This window comes from Etheostoma spectabile, chromosome 7 (genome assembly GCF_008692095.1).
Source record: "Etheostoma spectabile isolate EspeVRDwgs_2016 chromosome 7, UIUC_Espe_1.0, whole genome shotgun sequence".
NCBI lineage: Eukaryota > Metazoa > Chordata > Actinopteri > Perciformes > Percidae > Etheostoma > Etheostoma spectabile.
In genome coordinates, this window is record NC_045739.1 from 15639915 (window position 1) to 15660507 (window position 20593).

General features: G+C 38.4%; 1 protein-coding gene across 4 annotated transcripts; it reads left to right on the forward strand.

Moving 5' to 3' along the window:
- The first annotated feature begins 6634 nt into the window (after positions 1-6634).
- On the forward strand, positions 6635-20338 carry LOC116692810 (uncharacterized). 4 transcript variants are annotated; one of them, XM_032521348.1, is made up of 11 exons: positions 6635-6942; positions 8894-8998; positions 9157-9261; positions 10328-10374; positions 10615-11217; positions 11426-12151; positions 13654-15454; positions 16929-17105; positions 17401-17577; positions 18659-18705; positions 18925-20338. In XM_032521348.1, the coding sequence occupies exons 1-11, from the start codon at positions 6905-6907 to the stop codon at positions 19494-19496; spliced, it is 4398 nt and encodes a 1465-aa protein (XP_032377239.1). In that variant the 5' UTR covers positions 6635-6904; the 3' UTR covers positions 19497-20338. The 4 variants fall into 4 exon arrangements, with proteins under 4 accessions (XP_032377239.1, XP_032377240.1, XP_032377241.1 ...); XM_032521349.1 differs by having other exon boundaries at positions 10331-10374; XM_032521350.1 differs by lacking the exon at positions 8894-8998 and having other exon boundaries at positions 6636-6942.
- Positions 20339-20593: the final 255 nt, after the last annotated feature.

Consider the following 20593-nt stretch of genomic DNA (forward strand, 5'->3'; position numbering starts at 1 on the left):
CTGTGCTTCGGTGGCCGCTATGTTAAATGTAAACAAGAAGCTGCTTGGTTGTTGCTCTATTGTCATCGTGTTGTACCCGCCAATAGTGCGCCAGGTAGATGAGCCAGTTTGGGATTGGTTCCCGCAAAATTGTGAACTGACACAGGAGAATTAAACGTGCAGGTTACCAGACCAAGCTGCAGGATGAAATCAAATCGCCGCAGAGTGCGCAGGGTTTACCCAGCCTAACCGTCTGTAGGAGCGCCCGTCTTTTTAATCCCTCCTCCCGACAAAGCCCAGTCTGCACTGATTAGCCAGAGTACTTTCTGGAATCTGAGGTCTGCCTTGCCTCCATCAGAGCCTGTCTATGGATTATTATTATTAGAATAATTATTATTAGACATTCTCTGGCTCCATGCTTGGCTCCGGCGCAGCCATGCTGTTTTTACACTAGCAGCAGCTGGAGCTACTATGAAAGGACCATGAAAAATCACCAGTAGGCTTCTAAACAAAAACTACACAACCGGACCTGTTCCAGCAGTAATTTGACCCCAACATTTGGAAGAAATGACCAGCATTGGCCGCCAAGAGTACAGCTTTCTCGCGTTAGCGTGCAGCTACTTAATAGTTAGCGTTAGGCTAACGTTAGATTGTAATGGAACGAAGCGGCACTTTCTTTCTTTTTTTTCAGCACACACACACATTATACATACAAAAACACTTAACGTACACACAGGTGTGCATTCAAACTTTCAATAATTTGAGAATCAATTGCTGGTCACACAACCACACACACACACACACACACACACACACACACACACACACACCTCCGTTGCCAGTGTTCCTCCACTTAGTCTGTGTTTTCACAAAACCGTAATGGATGAGTCCATTAGTGTTGAATAGTCTTCACACTCTCACTTGGCTAAAGTGGGCTGGCTCTCTCACAATAAGAAGAGCTTTCACCACTGTCAGTACTTGATGAAATATATGGAAAGAAGTTCACACAGTCTGTTTCCCACTCTCTCATTTAATACTTTCATTCTTTCACTTACACAACATCTGTTATCACACAGTACATTTCAATTTTTATATGACATAATGAAACAAAAAATGCATAAATAAATAAATATGTGATCTGATATATATATATATATATATATATAGCATATATAAAGAGGCAAATAAGCTAAGCATGAACTGTTAAAATGCAGCACACAGTAGGAAAATATAAGAGGTGGAAATACTAAAATACTATTCCAACACATAAATTACATTTTCTTTAAACATCTGAGTGTTAAGTTGGATTTGACAGAGAGGCAATAGTCTGAGAAAGAAATAGAAAGAGTGTACATTGACTGTATCATGTGTCCAGAAATACGAAACACAAATATGTGTGTGTGAGCGTGTAGGTGAGAGTTTGTATATGTTGGATTTTTTTCAGAAGGACTGAGAGTAATTACAGATGAGATTATTTGTCTAGTCTCCATTTCATAAATGGTCTTTCAGGCCTAATGGACCCATATTGATGGGGTTTAGGATAAGATGAAAAGAATAAAGAAAAGAGGAAGCAACAGGGAGAACATGATGAGGAGCACGAAGGAATGTTAGCAGGCTGTTGAGCTTTCCCTCTTTGTTTTTTTTCAGCCCTTCCATTTCCCTTTCTCCCCTCCATAATTACTGCAGCTAAGTGGGTTTCAGCTGTTAATGGTTATTGAAGATTAGATATGAGATGGTGGCTTAGCTGGTTGACCTTTGTATCTAAACTTAGCAGAAAGAGTTTTTTTTTTTTTTTTTACAAGTTAAGAAGAGATTAGAAGAAGAGGAGATTGTCTTGTCTGTGTTCACAAAAAGAAAGGCACAATGGGAACATGCCGTATTTGGCAAAGCGTATTAGGAGCACAGTATACATGATATGGAGGCCGGGTTGGCGCTGGGAATCTTGTCACCGCCCTCAAAAAAACAACAACTTTAATTTCACTGCTTATATTTTTATTGCTGCCTGTTGCCTATGTGTTGCAACAGACTTTGGTTTTATTTTGTCTATAAAAGTAACAATGCAATCTTCTCAGGCTTTGGTGCTTACTCCTTTCTGCCCCTCCCAGTGTCAAGTAAACTGATGGAAAAATGTTGTCCACACAGCAGTTTCAAGGAGACTGAATGTGATTTAGAGCCTTAATGTTCAATCAGAATTATACAGCTAACAATGTGCGGAATATTGAAGTTTAACGTTTGTCTCTTTTTAACCTAACCCTATTCATCCACATAACAATTTCCCAATAGAAGGTTCTGAGTTGAAGTTGAAGAGGATCATAGACATGGAGAGAACTGTTTACTCAAGTGAAAGTATAGCTGTACTAATGTAAAAATACTCCATTGCAGGTTCAAGTCTGGGCCTCAAAAATCTACTTTGTAAAAGTACAAAATATTACCAGCATTTAGTATCAAAAGATATAAAAGTATGTATTATTTACATAGGTTATAGTATGATAGATTTTGGAATATTAATTATTGATCCTTGTCTTTATATGCTCATATAATGGAAATACTCTAAGTAAAAGTGTTTCAAAACTGTACAGCACTTGAGTTAATGTGCTTAGTTACACTTCACCACTGGGAGGGGATTCTCACATGTTCAGTTGTTCTGTCGTGAATGTCTTGTGTTTATGGTCACTTCATCCATCAAGCCAGTCAATGTAATAAAACAAGCGGATGCAGGAAATTACATGTTAACTTTATGAGTAGCTGTGAGTTTATGGATCACAAACCAGAAAACATTCCAATAGCTCATAACTTTGATCAACTCTGTGTCCTCTTTGAGGAGGTGTAGTGGATGGCAAGAAAACGTCATAAAGAAATTTGTAGAAGGCAAAGATTAAAGGTGAGAAGAAGGTGAGAAGCGATGGATGGGACAAACCGAGGTGAAAGAAGAAGAGGACAGACAACTGTACGGATGTGACCTCTCTGAGAGAGAACTAAACTGCCACTGGAGGGGTCAAAGGTCAGAGTCCGGCCTTCAGGGAAATAATCACGCACCATGACCTCATGAATCATCATGGCAGCTTATAACTAAGTGTATGTGTGTGCTGTATTCCCATATGTGCTTAATGGTGTGTTTGCTCGTGACTGTATGTGTGTATGTATGAGAGTGTGTCCATTTTCTTATTGATGAATGAAAAGCACTTTCCTTTGGAGTTCAGAGGTTAAATTCTTCTACTGGAAACATTTAGACACTCAACCCTCTTTCAGGCACCTGGAAACACACCCCCTACACGCACGCATACACACTCACAAAAGGAAAAAGCCAATCAGCCTGCTGGCAACCCACACAGTTGAATTATGTCCTGGATGTGAGTAAATGCAGACCGGCTTCAACAAGTGTCAATCCAGAGTTGCTCTACCTGACACAGTGAGACTGCAGGAGCACATAGTCATCAATCACTGTGCAGTTCACCACTGCCAGGAGCCACACTCTCAATCTTAAAGTGATACTGTTCCAGAGATGTGATCAGGCAATAAAAAAAGGAGGAACCAGATTGGGTGGTTGTTTTGTCAGAATTGCTCGTGTTTAAACATGCATTTTGAAAGGTGACATGATAGACTTCAGACCAGGTATTTACAATACCTAACATAGCCTCAACGTGTATCAATAGTTATCTGGATACATTGGAGTTTTTGTGATTCCTGACAACAGAAAATTTTTTTGGGTAATTTAAAAGTAATTTCACAGAAATTTCTCTCAGGGGAAGATAATCTCTGCAACAGAAACTAAACATGTCATATCAAGGCCTGCCCTGCAACAGTATCTGTTGATCTGGAGGTGGCATTCTATGTTACTCAAGTGGGGATTTTGTGCATGTAAAACCAAGAAATTACTCATCTGTTGCATTTACTAAATATGAGGGGTGGTAAGTGGGGGTAGTTACACTTTAACGTCATCACCTTATTGAGGATTCTGTTGGGAAGAGCTGATTACACAGTGGTTAGGAGGCAAACTGACCAAAACTAGCAATGTTTTAAAGAAACATGAAGCCCTATGCTGGTGATCACATGAACAGTAAGAATATGAATAGTCATCCAGGAAATCCAGTTTGAGTAATGTTATTTAGTTGTTGTTGTTTGTCTGAATATGGCCTCAATGTCTGTGGTGGCTTCAATGTATTTGAACTGACAGTATAGCTTCACTATGAAAGTATCATGTTTGGGGTGCTCTGATAAAAACTATTTGCTCAAACATATCAGCCAAAGAAATATGAATGGTAAAACTGAGGTGAGAATATGAAAAGATTTTGCAGTTGCAAGTGCAGCCAATTCTCAACAAAAGTGCACCTGTCTCACATGTTACTATGATTATTTTTCCTGTGAGTGTGAGTCTTATTCGGAGTGTGTGCACCTTTAACATTAATATCCCCAGGAGCCAAAACAAATAGCACTTTTGGAGTAAAAAGAGTAGGATCATACCTTAGCCCATCAGTCAATTGCTCTGCATGAAGAGAAATGCATAAATAGTATGTACGTATATATTTCAGTAGAAAACTTTACTCCTCCTGATCTAATTTTGAGCATGAGAGGGTTATAGCCACATGCTAGATTTGCAGGAGCACTTTCTTGAAGTAATCACAGCTAGAGATGGCTGTAGTCCAGCCTGTGAAACGTCCTTTAAAGAAAGCATATCAAAATAAGAAAAAAACCTATAGAGCAACCTGAATATGGTAAAAACGGTTTCAAGTTTCAGGATACAGACAGATAATGCTTTAAATGACCATTTAAATTTGACAAACTGATCCCGGTTAGGGAGGGTGACTAGGGAAATAAGCTAGTCACAGAAAGTCCCCATAAGGATATCAAAGATTGTGTGTGGTTGTGTGTCCAGTTTCCAGGTCACTACCAGTCACTAACAACGTTCTCTTCTCTAACAGGATCTGACAGGTGAGGAGTGTGAAGTGTTTTTATCAACTAAATTACAGTAACTGGGGCAAGTCTCACTTCCTTTGTCTGTCTATCTTTTCACTTCCTTCCATCTTTTTCGCTCTTACCTCTGTCATGTTTCTCAATCTCTGCCTTAATATCTCAAGTTATTTTGTTTCCTCAAAGTACATGTTTACTTGGATGCATGTTAACAGCCAAATTGTGGAAAACATCCAGAGTGGAATGTCTTTAGGCGGTATTTGAGCACAGCTGTATCCCAGCAGTGCTCATGCAAGCCAGGTAGTATTTCACAAAGTCCATGAGTCTCTGTGGAATGTTATAGGCTGATGTGCCATCTGATTCCCTAATCCCATAGTGAAGGCCTTCTTTGTTCCTGATACCACCTCCATCAGTCTGCTCACACACACACACACACACACACACACACACACTGTTGGACAAAATACAGCACAGGTCTGCAGGGTCATGTGTGTGTCTGCCATTTGGTATGTTTGATTGTGTGTATGTGGACCTTATGAGTGGCGATGCGTGACAGAGTGAGATTGAGAAGGTTCTAAATTCCTGCATTTCTATGGCGAGTCTTCCCAATTAATTACCTTCCTTGCTCCATGCTTTTATTCTGAAACAGACACACTCTCAAAATGCCTGACACACAATAACACCACCATGATTGATCACTATGACTGCACCCTTCATTACAGGTAGGCACAAACGCACGCACGCACACACACAAACATACATGTGAGGACCCTTGACATCACAACTGCACTAACACCATCCCTGAGCCTAAATGTTACTATGCCTAAACCTAATGACAACCCTAACCAAAATCAATGTCTTAACCCTCACTCCTCACCATTGTACTCCTTTTCATGCATATAGGTTAAGAAAATTTGCTGGTAAAATTATTTTTTTACTATTTTGTTGGATATGTTTTCAACAACTGCTTGTCTTTTCTATGTTGACTTCTGCATGCTCAAAATAATTAAATTAGTTGTTGGAAAAGATAAACATTAATACAAATTCTGCTGTTTGACTGGTATCATCCCTTGCTTACTTTCCTTTTTAATTAGATTACACCATATTAAATGATTACATAGCTACACATTAAGGTCAAGGTCCACATATTACAGTTATGTTATTGTTCATTAACTAATGACTTGGCCCTCTCACACTAACTTTGGAGGAAGTCATGAGATCCTGTATTCATCAAAGAGCAGAAAACAAATTGCAATCAAATTGCAGCTAAAACCAATATGTCTCAGCAACAGGCTGGCCACATACTTATTTATACACAGATCAATTCCCAGGTTCATCGCAATTTATCTTGAAAGAATATCTGGTTTTGAGAGAGATATCCAAGACAAAAAACTTACCCCCTACCCCCCCCAAAAAAATAAAATAAAAATGAAAGTGAAAGTGTAGCTGTGTCAATCTCTGCCTTGGATGGCGAAGGCATACATCCTGCCCTACTCTTCTTTTCTCTGCTTCTGTTTGGCTTACCCTGTTTCTTACCCTTACCTTAACCAATCACACTCCCTTTGCCACAATATGACCAATCCAACCAACTAAGGCAATGAGTAGGCTACTATGCAATCGGAAGCACAGTAGGGTCGGTCATGCCTTTGCTATCCTAAATAATGAAAATGTGCTGCCAGCAAGGAGGAGAGCACTACGATGATAAAGCCTGCATGGCTGTATGAATTACAAACAAGGATTTAACTTCACCTAGCTTGCTCACAAATTGGATATCTCCATGCTGGGACACGTTGCTGATTAAGGTCAACGTCCACATATTACAGTGGAGAAAGTCATGAGATGCTAGAGTTTGAACACGATGTAGGCCAACGGAAGTCAGAGGAACTGAAGGATTTCATGTATTCTTCAGGGAAAATTCTACTCTGGTTGGTGACTTGTTGACTGATTAAATGCTTCAAATGAGAGTCCTGTGTTCATCAAAGAGCAGAAAACAGGTCAAACTGTCTCTAAAATCAACATGTCTCAGCAACACACCGAGGCCACATCAGCTGACAAGTAAGTTGTTTTATTCTTTTCTTTTTTAAACGTCAAAGTCTCACCTCAGGATGTGAAAGTTAAATTATGTGAATGTAATTCGTCGTCCTCTTTAATGTAGGCCTTTTACTTTTGAGAAAGTGACACATTCTAGTTATGTCAGAATTTTTTTTATGATAGCGCAACCTACATATGTGTGACCCGCAAATTTGATAGCATTTGTTTTTTAATTTCATGTTGAAAAGCGAGTAGGCCTAGAGAGCGAGCCCCAACTTGGCCATGTGCGTGATGAGGGGGTCAAGGAGGTTGAGTCATTACGTACTGCGGGGGATACGTCATCTCCTTGTGTGTCTCACTTTCATTTGCGTGTTGTGGCTTCACAAATGCTTTGCTGCATTCCTCGGTTGTAACAAGTGGTTATTTCAGTGAAAGTTGCTCTTCTCTCAGCTTGAATCCGTCGGCCCATTCTCCTCTGACCTCTAGCATCAACAAGACATTTTCGTCCACAGGACTGCTGCATACTGGATGTTTTTTTCCTTTTCACACCATTCTTTGTAAACCCTAGAAACGGTTGTGCGTGAAAATCCCAGTAACTGAGCAGATTGTGAAATACTCAGACCAACCCGTCTGGCACCAACAACCATGCCACGCTCAAAATTGCTTAAATCATCTTTCTTTCCTATTCTTGATTCAGTTTGTGCAATTTACCGTCTGTGTGAGACAAACTCCAGCGCGGGAAAGTTTTTCTGGGAGGTTGCTAGAGTAGAAGTCAAATGAAGCAGTACAAGTCAAATTAAAACCTCTTATCAGTCAAGCTAAGCATAAAGTGAAAAATACAATAAGACTTCCAAGCAATAACACCTGATTTCGATTAGGGGCGCTTGAAATCCTTAAATGCGTGAATTTTGGATACAATGCTTGGAAATGCTTGAATTTGTATTTGATTTTTGCAACCCGTTCAATCTCGTCAGTGCCTGTAGCTTTCTGCGGGAGTGAGGACCAGCTGTCATAGACTGTGGCAAAGTTGGTTTTATATTGAATGGTCCAAACTCCATAATAGATTTATTGAATGTCGCTAATAGCCAACGTCCAATATAGAACCAACTTTAGCACGGTCTGTCACAGCCAGTCTGCAGCAGTATGCAACCTGGCAAAGACTGGAGTGACTGAGCTGACCCAGAGCCTCTGAAGTCATTTCCCCAGGTGAAGTTTAAACACACGTTTAATTTGTAATGAATGTATTGTATGCTAAAGGTGAGTCAGCATCAACAACGGCGCCTCTATAGCGCTGTTTTTGAAATTGAATTGTTTGGTCCGGTTGTGTGGTTTGTATCCAACACGGAAGACGGACTTGAATCGGTCACCTGAGAGCAGAGGTCTTCCCCCTACTGGCGTGGGGGTGTAATGGTTGGATTTGCACATTGAACTGAGCCATTTATTAGAATGAAATGAAAGAAGTGAATCTTCTTAGTTGTGAAATCGTTCATTGATAGATTTTAAATATTTTTACCTAATACAGTTAAAAACCAAAGTCGCACTATGCTGTTTATCTTACTTAGATTTTAAAATTAGTTTTTTTGAGTGAATGTAAATCAAATGACTGTAACCTTTATACTACTTCGAAAACTCAGAACAACCAAACGGGAACGTTGTGTGGAGATACAGTGCAACCGCAGGAGAACATTTCAGTTGGTTGGGTCTCTTAATGTTTAGGGAACGCTATAACCAGAAGGAACGTTCCCTAAATGTTTTAGGTTTGCCTTCTCACCACGACACAGATTTCCTCGATTTCGGATTCATTTTGCATTTATTTACAGCCTTAGCTCTAAGATATTTTGGTGATGTTTGATACAGAGAGAAATTAAGTTAAATAAAAGGACTAACATAAAAAGAGAAGAACTATAAATACCATTTTAAAACTTAACAATAATGTTTAAACTGTTACATTTTGTAATTGTAATCTGTGTTAAAGGCCTCTTGAGCCACAGAGGCCAGTCTCTCCTGCACCCAGCAATGTTTCCATAAAAAGTGACTGGTCCAACCGTGAACCTCCCAACTTTTCTAAGGAAGATTTGGGGTAAGACATTTTTGTTATGTTGCATGTTTGATACAGAGAGAAATTAAATAGTGAATGACCGACCTAAAAGACAACAACTCAAAATGCCATCCTGAAACCCAGCAATAATGTAAAAAGTGTTAAACTGTTACATTTTGTAATTGTAATCTGTGTTAAAGGCCTCCTGAGCCACAGAGGCCGGTCTCCCCTGCACCCAGCAATGTTTCCATAAAAAGTGACTGGTCCAACCGTGAACCTCCCAACTTTTCTAAGGAAGATTTGGGGTAAGACATTTTTGTTATGTTGCATGTTTGATACAGAGAGAAATTAATATAAGTGAATGACCGACCTAAAAAGACAACACTCAAAATGCATCTGAACCCAGCAAAATGTAAAATGTTAAACGTTACATTTTGTAATTGTAATCTGTGTTAAAGGCCATTTCAGCCACAAAGACGAGTCTCTCCTGTACCGAACAACATTCCCCATGATGATCCTCTCAACTCCTTGTCTGAGCAGTTAGAAAGAAAAAAACGTGTGTTACTACTTACAGCTATAACAGAGAAAAAGACAATGTAACAATATGAGAAAATGGAGTAGTGCAGTGAAGCCTGAGAGATACATTTGACCTAAAACATTGTAGCAACAAGTAGTGCTGTCAAACGATTACAATATTTAATTGTGATTAATCGCATTAATGACAATTTGCAATTAATGCAACTAATCACCTATTTTTATCGATTCTAAATGTGCCTTGATTTCTTTTTGTTCCATTATTTTTTCTCATTTTAATGTTCTAATCAACGTGATACGATACCTTTTTAAAATGGTGCGAGAGAGAGAACCTTGTTCAATTGTAACAAAACGGCAAAAACAAACACTGGATGGGAAAAGGGTATTGTACAATAACTTTGAATGCACCATGAGGCTGCCGAGGCTGAGTCTGTGTTTCTCAGACAACGGCAGCTACAGACTGTTGTTGGAATCCTCTCCAGTGAAATACAGTCAGACTTTACCCTGTGTAGCTGTCAGCAGCATTTTAACAAAGCCCAAACGGTGTGTGCGGCATGCCTGTTGTTTTGTTTCCAGTCTAGCTAGATCCGGTGTGGTGTTGTAGTTTTTCTAACGTTACTAGTTGTTGCAACAGCATGTGTAAAAAAAAAAAAAAACAACTACAAAGTTGCTAGCTAGAAAGAACGTTATCTCACTATAAAAAATCCACGCCTTTTAAATGGTTTGCGTTAACGCCGTTAATAATGCATTTAACTGACAGCACTGATAAGTATAGTCATCTTTGTCACAGTAAATGTATCTTTCTGTATTGACACACCATGTCTTGACTGTGTCCAGCAGAGCTTCCATGAAGACTGGCCAGGATAGGCGTAGCCGCAGCAAAGGTAAATTAAGAAATCAAGAAACTTGGCTAGCTTCACAATGCATTTAAACAAAAGAAAGTAATTACAATTCAAAACATTTAAAATTCATACTTACATTTCTTCATTATCATTTGATATGCATATTTGCTTTAACTGCAGGTATAATACAACACATCTTGTTTTATGGCTGTCATTATATTGTGTAAAACTAATTGCATTACTGCATTTGGCTTTCTCTGTGCGTCTTTATTATTTCTTTAGCCTTGAAGAAAAGAGTACGCCAGCATCTTCGTCAGCATGAAAAGGAACTGAGAACACTTGAACCTGACACAGAAATATACGATGTATCCGCTGGTGAAAGCAAGAATGCTAAACCACAAACCTTTAATGCATTATTTTCTGAGAAAAAAGTGCGAACAGTGTTAATGAAGGGAGTGGCTGGTGTTGGTAAAACCGTTCAAACAAAGTTGTTCATGGTAGACTGGGCAAAAGAAAAATCCAACAAAGAAATAGACTTGATAGTGTCACTTAAGTTTAGCGAGCTGAATTCAAGAAGGGACAAAGTTGAAAGCATGACAGATCTGCTTCATCATTCCCTCAATAATGATAAACACAGGGTTTACAAGTACGAAGAGTCTAAAGTAGCTTTTGTTCTTGATGGCTTGGAAGAATGTGCCCTTTCTCTGGATTTTGCAAAGAACGAGGACCTGACTGATATGGAAAAGCCAGCCTCGATGGATGTGCTGCTGACAAACCTCATCAAGGGAAATTTGCTTCCCTCTGCTTGTCTCTGGATCATCTCTCGACCTTCAGGAGTTGATAAGATTCCTCCTGAGTACATTCATAAATTGACAGAATGTCGAGGTATGAAACTATGACAGTAACATATATTCATAGCTCATTCAAATCTCATGTATCGTGTAATCTGCATAATGTTTCTTGCTATTTTTACATTGGAGAACTTGATTTTAATATAGAAATACTACAAAAAAATGCATCCATGACCAATGACAATTTTATGCAAAATTTGTCTTTTCTATCTTTCATCTATAACTTTATTTTGTTTATTTAGAGACCTCGAAGAGACGGGAGAAACTGGTGTCAGCCCTGAGAAAAAGATTTCTTAAAGAAACCACTCAAGATGAAGATACAAACCATCCTAACCAGAAAAACACAGAACACATCATGCGAGAAGACAAAAGTGGTGAGGTCAATGATGGAGAGAAAGATGGATGCACTGCGGCAAAATCAGTAATACAAGTGAATGCAGTATCTGAGATCTTCAAAGGTACAAAAGGACAAAAAATCAGAACTGTGCTGACTACCGGAGAAGCTGGAATTGGAAAATCCTTCCATGTGCAGAAATTTATAAAAGAGTGGGCTAAAAAGGACAATACATCAATTTTTACTTGGTTGATTGATGCAGCAAAGGAAAAGCTATGGGGCAAAGAAGAAGAAGTTTTATTTCCACTTAACTTCTCCAAGCTTAATTTGATAAAAGAGACAAAAGTCAGTTTGGTGGGACTGCTTAATCATTTCTTTATAGAAACTAAAGAATTTGTAATCTCTAACTTTGAACAGACCAAAATTTTGTTTGTCTTTGATGGACTGGATGCGTATCAACCTCCTCTTGACTTTGACAACAAAACCACATTGACTGATGTCAGGGAGCCAGCTTCAGTGGATGTGCTGCTGACTAGCCTCATCAGAGGAACCCTGCTTCCCTCTGCCCGGCTCTGGATAACCTCCCGACTGAAGCTGCCTCAAACGTGTGTCAACAGGATGACAGAAATACGATGTAAGCTTATGGGTGGGGGTGATGGCAGCCAGGTACACTGCAAAGGGTGCAATTAAACAGTGGCCACAAGGTTGCAAAAATAAGTAATTTTAGTATTGAGTATCTGCCAATACAGAGCCTGATATTTATTTATCTTACTGTTGATTGAAATGTATCTGGCTCAGTGAAAGACACATTAGGACACTATTGGAGCTCCTGGTTCAAAGCTATAAAGTGTCTCAACCTAGATTACTGATCTGATATTTGACTGGGAGAATGCAACTCCTGAAATTGATGTGACCTGATCGGCTAGAGAGAAAACAAATGACCTGAAGACGAAACCTTGAAGATTGTACAGAAGTGTTATGGAATGGAGCCTTCTACCTCACAAACAACCTTTGACAAGTACAGACACCGACGGGCAGAGAGCACTTAACTAGACAACCAACACATTTAATGTTGGGACTGTTTTATCAAAATTACTTTTAATTATTGCCGTTTTATATTTTTTTTTAACCAATGAAAGCAACAACCTGTGCTACCTATAAATTCCTGCTACCAGAATGCTATATGCAATAGTAGAGTACAGTAAAGAAAGGATTGGACTCTATTTTAGCCTATAACAATAAAAAATATATATGATCGGATCAGCCCATATAATAATTGATTCCTTAGGTACAGTTTGGGACATATTGATAGCACAATGTCTTGCAATTAAATATTCATGCACTTGCCACCAGTCAACAGAGAGAAACAAAATGTACCTTTTATTTGTCCAAAATAAATAACCTCAAAAACAGACAAGGAGGGAGAGGAGCAAAAATCAAACTCTAGTTCAGAATTAAACCAACCAGTGTCATGATGATCATATTCAGCCTTTTATTAGGCATATTGTTAAATGTTTTAACCCTTGTGTTCTCTTCCCGTCAAAATTGAAAATCAACACTTTTGTTGACGCTTTTTAATCAATATAGTTAAGTTTTTCTTACGTTTTTGTCAACACTTTTTTCAATGTTTGTCACTTATTAACTTTGGTTTTACAGTTATTTTTGGAATTTATGGTAAAAAACCCCTAATTTTTAGGAAATTATATTTATGTTTGAGTTAGAGAAGTAGAAATTAGGAATTATTTAGACTAAAATGAAAGGAATGTATGTTGATGGGTAATCACAGACTGGAATATGTCAACTTTTACTCAATACTAATTCAATAACAACAACATAATTGAGATAAGACACCCCAAAATTAATGAAAGTAGAGATTTGTACTTGCCGAAGAGCGTTGTGTGGAATCGATCTTGTTATTTTGGGTAGTTAAAAAGAACATTGAAAAATGGGTCAATTTGACCCGAGGACAACATGAGGGTTAAGCCCTGCTGAATCTAAACAAACCATAATTCAAAAAACTTAAGTTTTTATTCTGTGGTTTAGATTTGATAAACAAATATAATTGGATCCTAAGCATTTCATCGCAAGTATTTTCTCATTTCTGTCCACAATAACCTACAAAATATTCTCTTACAGGTAAACCTGATGTTGCAAGTCAAGGGATGCTCAAATTTCAGCTGACAGATGAATTTACCCACGTGACTGAGGGGATTGATATGCAGAAAAGTTTCGCTGTTCTGAAAGAGATCTACACAGATGTCTACATCATAGAGGGAGAGAGGGGAGAGGTCAATGTTAAAAATGAGATCAGACAAGTTCAAGACGCAAAATTCAAACCAGCAGAACAAGAAACATCGATTAAATATCATAACATCTTCAAACCTGCATCTGAAAAAAGTATGCCCATTCGAACAGTGCTGACGATTGGATTGGCAGGCATTGGAAAGTCGTTTGCTACCAAGAAGTACATGCTGGACTGGGCTGAGGGTACGGCAAATGGGGACGTATTTTATATGTTTCCACTTTCTTTCCGGGAGCTGAATTTGAGAAAAGACGAAAAACACAGTATGGAGGAACTCATTCATCAGTTTTTTCCAGGTATGAAGACATCAGAAATAGACGACTATGACAAATACAGAATTCTGATTGTTCTGGATGGTCTTGATGAATGTCGCCTTGATCTTGACTTCAGTAAAGTTGATGATTGGACAGATGTGAGAAAGCTGACCTCAGTGAATGTTTTGCTGACAAATCTCATCCAAGGAAAACTACTTCCTAAAGCTCAAATCTGGATCACCTCCCGACCTGCAGCCTCCAACCAGATCCCTTCTGATAAAGTTGACCGGGTTACAGAGGTGCGAGGATTCAATGATGAGCAGAAGGAGGAATACTTCAGGAAGAGATTTAGTGACAAGGATTTGGCTGAGAAAATCATTTCACATGTCAAGAAATCAAGAAGTCTTTACATCATGTGTCATATCCCTGTTTTCTGTTGGATCACTGCAAAAGTTCTGGAAGACTTCATGGACACAAAAGAAGAAGGAAGGATGCCCAAGACCCTGACTGACATGTACATATACTTCCTTGAGTTACAATGCAGACAGGCTAATGTAAAGTATGGTGCAGATGAGATGGGTGACAGTTCTGAGACAAATTCATGCTGGAATACAAGAAACAAGAAAACTATCGTGTCTCTGGGGCAACTGGCTTTTGAGGGGCTAGAGAAAGGAAAACTTCTCTTCACTGAAGACAACTTGAAAGACTGTGGTCTTGACATCACAAACACTGCCGTCTTCTCTGGATTATTCACTCAGATCAAACGAGAAGGATGTGGGCTGTACCCACAGAAATTGTTCTGCTTTGTCCACTTGAGCATTCAAGAGTTCCTGGCAGCCTTTTATGTCTTTCACACATTCAATAACACAAGTGAAAATCTGTTTAGCAAGCCCTCTTCAGCAGTTGGAGACTTGCGTGCATTTGACTTCTACAAGACAGCAGTGGACAAGGCTTTAGATTGCAAGAATGGAAACTGGGATCTGTTTCTCCGCTTTCTGCTCGGCCTCTCTCTGGAAATTAATCAGAATCTACTGAAAGAGCTGCTGAGGAAAACAGAAAAAGACAAGGAGACCAACAAGGAAACCATTGAGTATATAAAAGAAAAGATTAGGGAAGAGAACAGTGATGCTGATAAAAATTGCAATCTTTTCTACTGTCTGAATGAGCTGAACGACCACTCTCTTGTAGAAGAAGTGAAAAAGTACCTGCAATCAGAAACACACACATTTGAAAACTTCTCCGCCTCCCAGTGGTCCGCTCTGACTTTTGTGCTGCTGACATCAGATGAGAAGCTTGATGTGTTTGATTTGAAAAAGTACCTGAAATCAGAGAAAGTTCTTCTCGGAATGTTGCCGGTGGTCAAAGTCTCCAAAACTGCTTTGTAAGTACTATATATGATCTTGTTGTCTTGCTATACATACCAAGTTTATATATTTCTTTCAAAACTAAAAGAAGTTTGCCATTTACAAAAGTGTTAAATTGTTAAATGATGACCTAGTTTGCACACAATCTGTGTACAATCATCAGCAGAAATATGCTATATATATATATATATATATATATATATATATATATATAGAGAGAGAGAAAACCCACTCCACATTCTGTTTAAATTTCAATTTCATTACCATTAAAATGAATGGCATGGCAATGTGACTGGAATTATGGGTTCTTGAGAATAAAACTGATTTTGTCTTGCTAATTTTTCTGAAGAATGTGAAAGGCAAATTTTAATCTCGGTATAGTTTGAGTTGAAAGACTTTGTCATCCACATAAAAATCGATACTATTGGTCTGTGTTGGATTTATAATATAGTTTATGTAGCCTATTAATAGTAATGGACCCAACACATATCTTTGTGGTACCCCTTTATTTATCCCTTAGTGGGCGCACACTTGCATCAGCTGTCAGATGTGGCAAAAAAGCACATCTTTCCATTCATCTTGAATAAAGCTAATGCATTTAGGTGGCAGCAGGGGGTTTTGGTGTTTGCCGCAGGCTCACACAAGAAAATGCAGCAGGCCTGGGGAAAATATTGAGACCGACTCAACTTTTGGAGAAACACAACCCCACGTCACGTCATGTAGCCGGTGATTAGACTTGTCAGTCAGTTTTAAGGCAGTGTGAGAGTCCCGTACAGTAAACGGGAAACATCACTGCCTCTATCACTGCCACAAGAAAGTTTTAAAACACGAAACGAAAGCACTGAACTCCCCAGGGGCCTCATGTAATAATGTTGCGTACGCACTAAAAGCTTGCTTAACCTGGTTATCACGGACACTTAGTGATGTCTGCAAAGTCTTTTCTGGCTCTGTAATGTGGCAAATTCTAACTGAAAAGTGCTGAACATCTCCAAACATGACAAAATAATGTCACTTCACTTACTTGCATACGTCTGTGACGTCTATGAAAAAACATAATTACATTTGCTGATATTCCATAAAAGTTTGATCATTTATGTGGACAATATTTCACATCTTTCACACTAACTGTTTAATTTGCAGGCTACTAAACCATTGTTAAACATAAGGATGGGAAATTAATGAAAAATACACTTAGAAAATACTCTTCTGTCAGACTGCTGTTCTCCTTCACAGCCCTCAGCTAAGTAGCAGCATGGATTCTGCTCGGCATGTGTTGCGTTGCAAGTAATGCAAAAGACACTTGGAAATCTGATTTGAGCAGTCAGAGCGCCCAGACTGAGAAACAATCTTGATATGCAAAAAAAAATGGATTTGGTCTGGCAGTCTAAACAAGGCTTATGATGTCCAAATATTTTTAATAGACCGTGTTTTTGTCTGTGAGTCTTCAATGTAGCATGCCTATACAGTATATGCTTACAAATATTTTCACAGACTGAGTTGGTGTGAGCTCTCTGAGAAATCCTGCAGTGGCCTGTCTTCCAAAGTCCTCAGCTCCGCATCCTGTAATCTCACAGAGCTGGACCTGAGTCACAACGACCTGCTGGATTCAGGTGTGCAGGCGCTTGTTGATGGCCTACAGAGTACACACTGTAAACTGGAGAATCTCAAGTGAGTGTACAATATATCTAAATGGATCATGTCTCATGCTGTTTGTTGAAGACCACTGAAAACAAAAAATAAATGGTCAACAATAATATCATTAATGAAATCATATATCCCTACCAAAACCATAGCCAAGGTAAGGCTGATACAACAATATTTATGTTTCCAAATATATGTATTATTTGTATTATGTATAATATGCCCATTTTTCAAATTTGATTATTAATATGAGCCTTCTAAATCAGTAAGTCAAGTATATTATACTGCAAGGAACAATAACATCACTATGGGTGATCTTCAGTCTTTCAGGTTGTCAGGTGACAGAGAAAGGCTGCTCATTTCTGGCCTCAGCTCTCAAGTCCAAACCAACCTCCTCCCTGAAACAGCTGGATCTGAGTTACAACCACCCAGGACCAGAGGGGGCAAAAATGCTCTCTGATATAGCTGCTGATCCAAATACGAGCCTGAAGAAACTCTGGTAAGTTAGGATGTCAGAGGGTTTACATGTGTACATTTGTAGTGATATAACTGGCTCTCCTAGTTATAATGAGGCTACATCAGCACTAAGACAAAATCTAAACTAATTATTTACCTTATTAGCTAGCAGGCTAGTCACCAATACAATCAAGAATGTCATCATTTACATTAGGCATTGACATGTAATCTTTATCTGGATATGTGGGTGAAGAAAAACACATATTAACACAAGGTGTAAATGCATGCAGAACACATTGTGACAATCTACTGTATATAGTGTGACCACATTCTTAGGAAAACAATCAATCCAAGTTGACAAATCCCCTAACTCCACCTTACTGCTAGCTTATACAAACAAAACCCACAAAGTGGTAAAGTCCCTCGGAAAAACCTATTAAAAAATGAATGATGTCCATCCATGGCATACGTTTTCTTCACCGGGGATATGCCATGTTTGTTGTCATGTACGCTAGCCCCACCTAACTCACAATGCGGACAGAATTTAGATAATCCGAACACTTTTCAATGCCTCACGTGCACCGTGCCGTGGACGGCACACTTCCGTTACTGTGGAGTTGCTGTTTACTCCACTCATAATTGTTTTTATAACTTTAAAGCATTAAATCTTCAAAATATTTGCTCATGCAGCACAACAATTGAAAGCTTAGCATCTCATGATTTGATTAAGCCCACACCCCACAGCATAAGATGATTTATAGCAGTTATACAACTGTTTTAAAGGAAAAAAATAAACAAAGGTAGTGTATTCCAATTTGGATCACGTTTTAATAAACAATGAGGTGTATATGGGGCTGAGGAGAGAGTCCTTTTCTGCTGTATTAATTATGTCCATATCAAATGCACTTTACTACTTAACACCCAGCAGCACTACAAAGTAAAACTACATGTTCTTGTGAGCCCTCGTCACAGCGCAAATGGCTTGGAGGTGGCCTGTTCTACCAAAGTGCAGTTTTTATGTATTTTTTTTTAGAGGATATAAAATGTAAAACTCACTAGAAGACTTGGAAGAATTATTGAGAGTTGGAAGCTGTTTGTGACAACACTATTTTCATTTTGTACAGCCTGGACTACGGTGGGGAGCATTGGTTAAAGCCAGGGCTGAAGAAGTGTAAGTCTTTACTATTTTTTATTTTGTTTTTAATGTCATCATTTCAGTAGAGCCTTAGACTCTAAACTAATGCCTGATAAATAAAAATTAGGTGTAACTTTCGAATCAAAATCACAAATTAATTTACTTTGCTTTAGATTTTCATTTTGCATTTATGTTGTAATCGTCGTTTAACTGCACAACAAAACACTAAATGATTTGTTATTGTTTCTCTTTCAGATGATGCAGATCTGAAGCTTAATGAAAACACAGCAGGCAGAAGGCTTGTTCTGTCTAAAGGCAACAGGAAAGTAAAAACTGTAAAGAAGGTAAAGAAGAAGGTAGAGAAGAAGGTAACACCTCCTGAACACCAAGACAGGTTTAAAAGGACTCAGGTGTTTTGTGTGGAGGGGCTGACAGGCCTGGGCTACTGGGAGATAGAGTGGAAAGGGGATGTTGGCATCGCAGTGGCATATGAAGCAGTGGGGAGAGGCTGGGATAGCAGTGGTGGCCTGGGATGCAACGAGATGTCCTGGAGCCTGCTCTGCTCAAAGACAGGATACATTGCCAGACATGGGAAGACATCCAAACATATTCAAGTGCCCGTTTGCCCCAAAATAGCAGTCTTTCTGGATTGGGAAAGTGGTACGCTGACCTACTACAATGTTGAAAAGGAAGAGCTGAGGCTAATACACACCTTCCATGCCAAATTCACAGAACCCGTCTTCCCATGCTTCTGGTTTAAGAATGGCTCTGTGACTTTGTGTAAGATAGACAATACCCCTCTCAGATGGGGGACAAGTGCACTGTGATGCTCTACCAGGAGCAGTTGAGTAACCACTGAGGTAGACTAGCTACTTGCTAACTAAACAGCCCTCTTCTTCTCTGACCTGACAGGACTTAACTCTTCCTCCACCTCCTCAAGCCTCCCCCGCGCCAAGTTGTCTTCATTTGAAAAGCTTCTTATAGCCTTGCAGTCCTGCATTAGTGAATTGGCTAGCTACCTGTTCATAGTGAAAGTCAATACCTTAACATTGTGAAAAGAAGAAATGGTGCAAAATAAATCCCATATTAAGTTAATGATGTTTTAAAGAAAACACATTTTTAACACATTTTTTATAAATTGTTTTCCCTGCTTCTCATTTGTTGTTAAATTGTCAAAAACGTACATATTCTTTAAAAAAATATTTTGTACTACTTTGTAAATTGTGTTTGCACTGTTAAATTAATTATAATACTGACAACAATTTAAACCCTCCTCTGTGGCAAGTTGTTTTTGTGAGCTGATTAAAATTGATGTAAGATTTTGTAATACATTTAACATATCACTTTATTAACCTGCCTGAATTAATGAAAACACCTTTAGAAGAACTATTTGTATGCTAACCTGCAGTCTGTTAGTAGAAACCCACTGTTCTACTGCCTTAATGTCATTATGTTTTCATTTAATGGAGAGTATGGATGTTATGGAGGTATTTCATTTTTTTTTTAAATATATATTATGGTGCCCAATAGTAAAGAATGTATCAAATATGTTTTATTAAGATTCAGATGTGCCAACTAATGAGATTCTGATGTAACAATATGGAAAAGGTTTATCAAATGTCATTCATATTGTTATGACTATAAAAAGTAAATAAAGTTTTTATTAAAAATAAACTGACCTGTAAGTGTATATGCTGTATGAAACATATATCATGCATGCATACACATTACTGTACATCTTCTGTTATAGAATATATACAGTATATATCATATTAATATAATTATAGTTTTATATTATTTTTTCTTATTCTACCTTGTTCTATTTTGCTACCTTTTTATTTTGTATTCTATTTTAATTGCCTTGTGTGTTATTTATAATATAATAAATAAACAGTATTAGTTATATTATAGTAACAATGAAACT

Excerpts from the sequence above, each read along its gene's own strand:
- LOC116692810 (XM_032521348.1), top strand. The coding sequence starts at position 6,905 with ATGTCTCAGCAACACACCGAGGCCACATCAGCTGACAA. Across the intron at positions 8,999-9,156 it reads TTTTCTAAGGAAGATTTGGG|GCCTCCTGAGCCACAGAGGC; the intron begins GTAAGACATTTT and ends TCTGTGTTAAAG. Across the intron at positions 15,455-16,928 it reads AAAGTCTCCAAAACTGCTTT|ACTGAGTTGGTGTGAGCTCT; the intron begins GTAAGTACTATA and ends ATATTTTCACAG.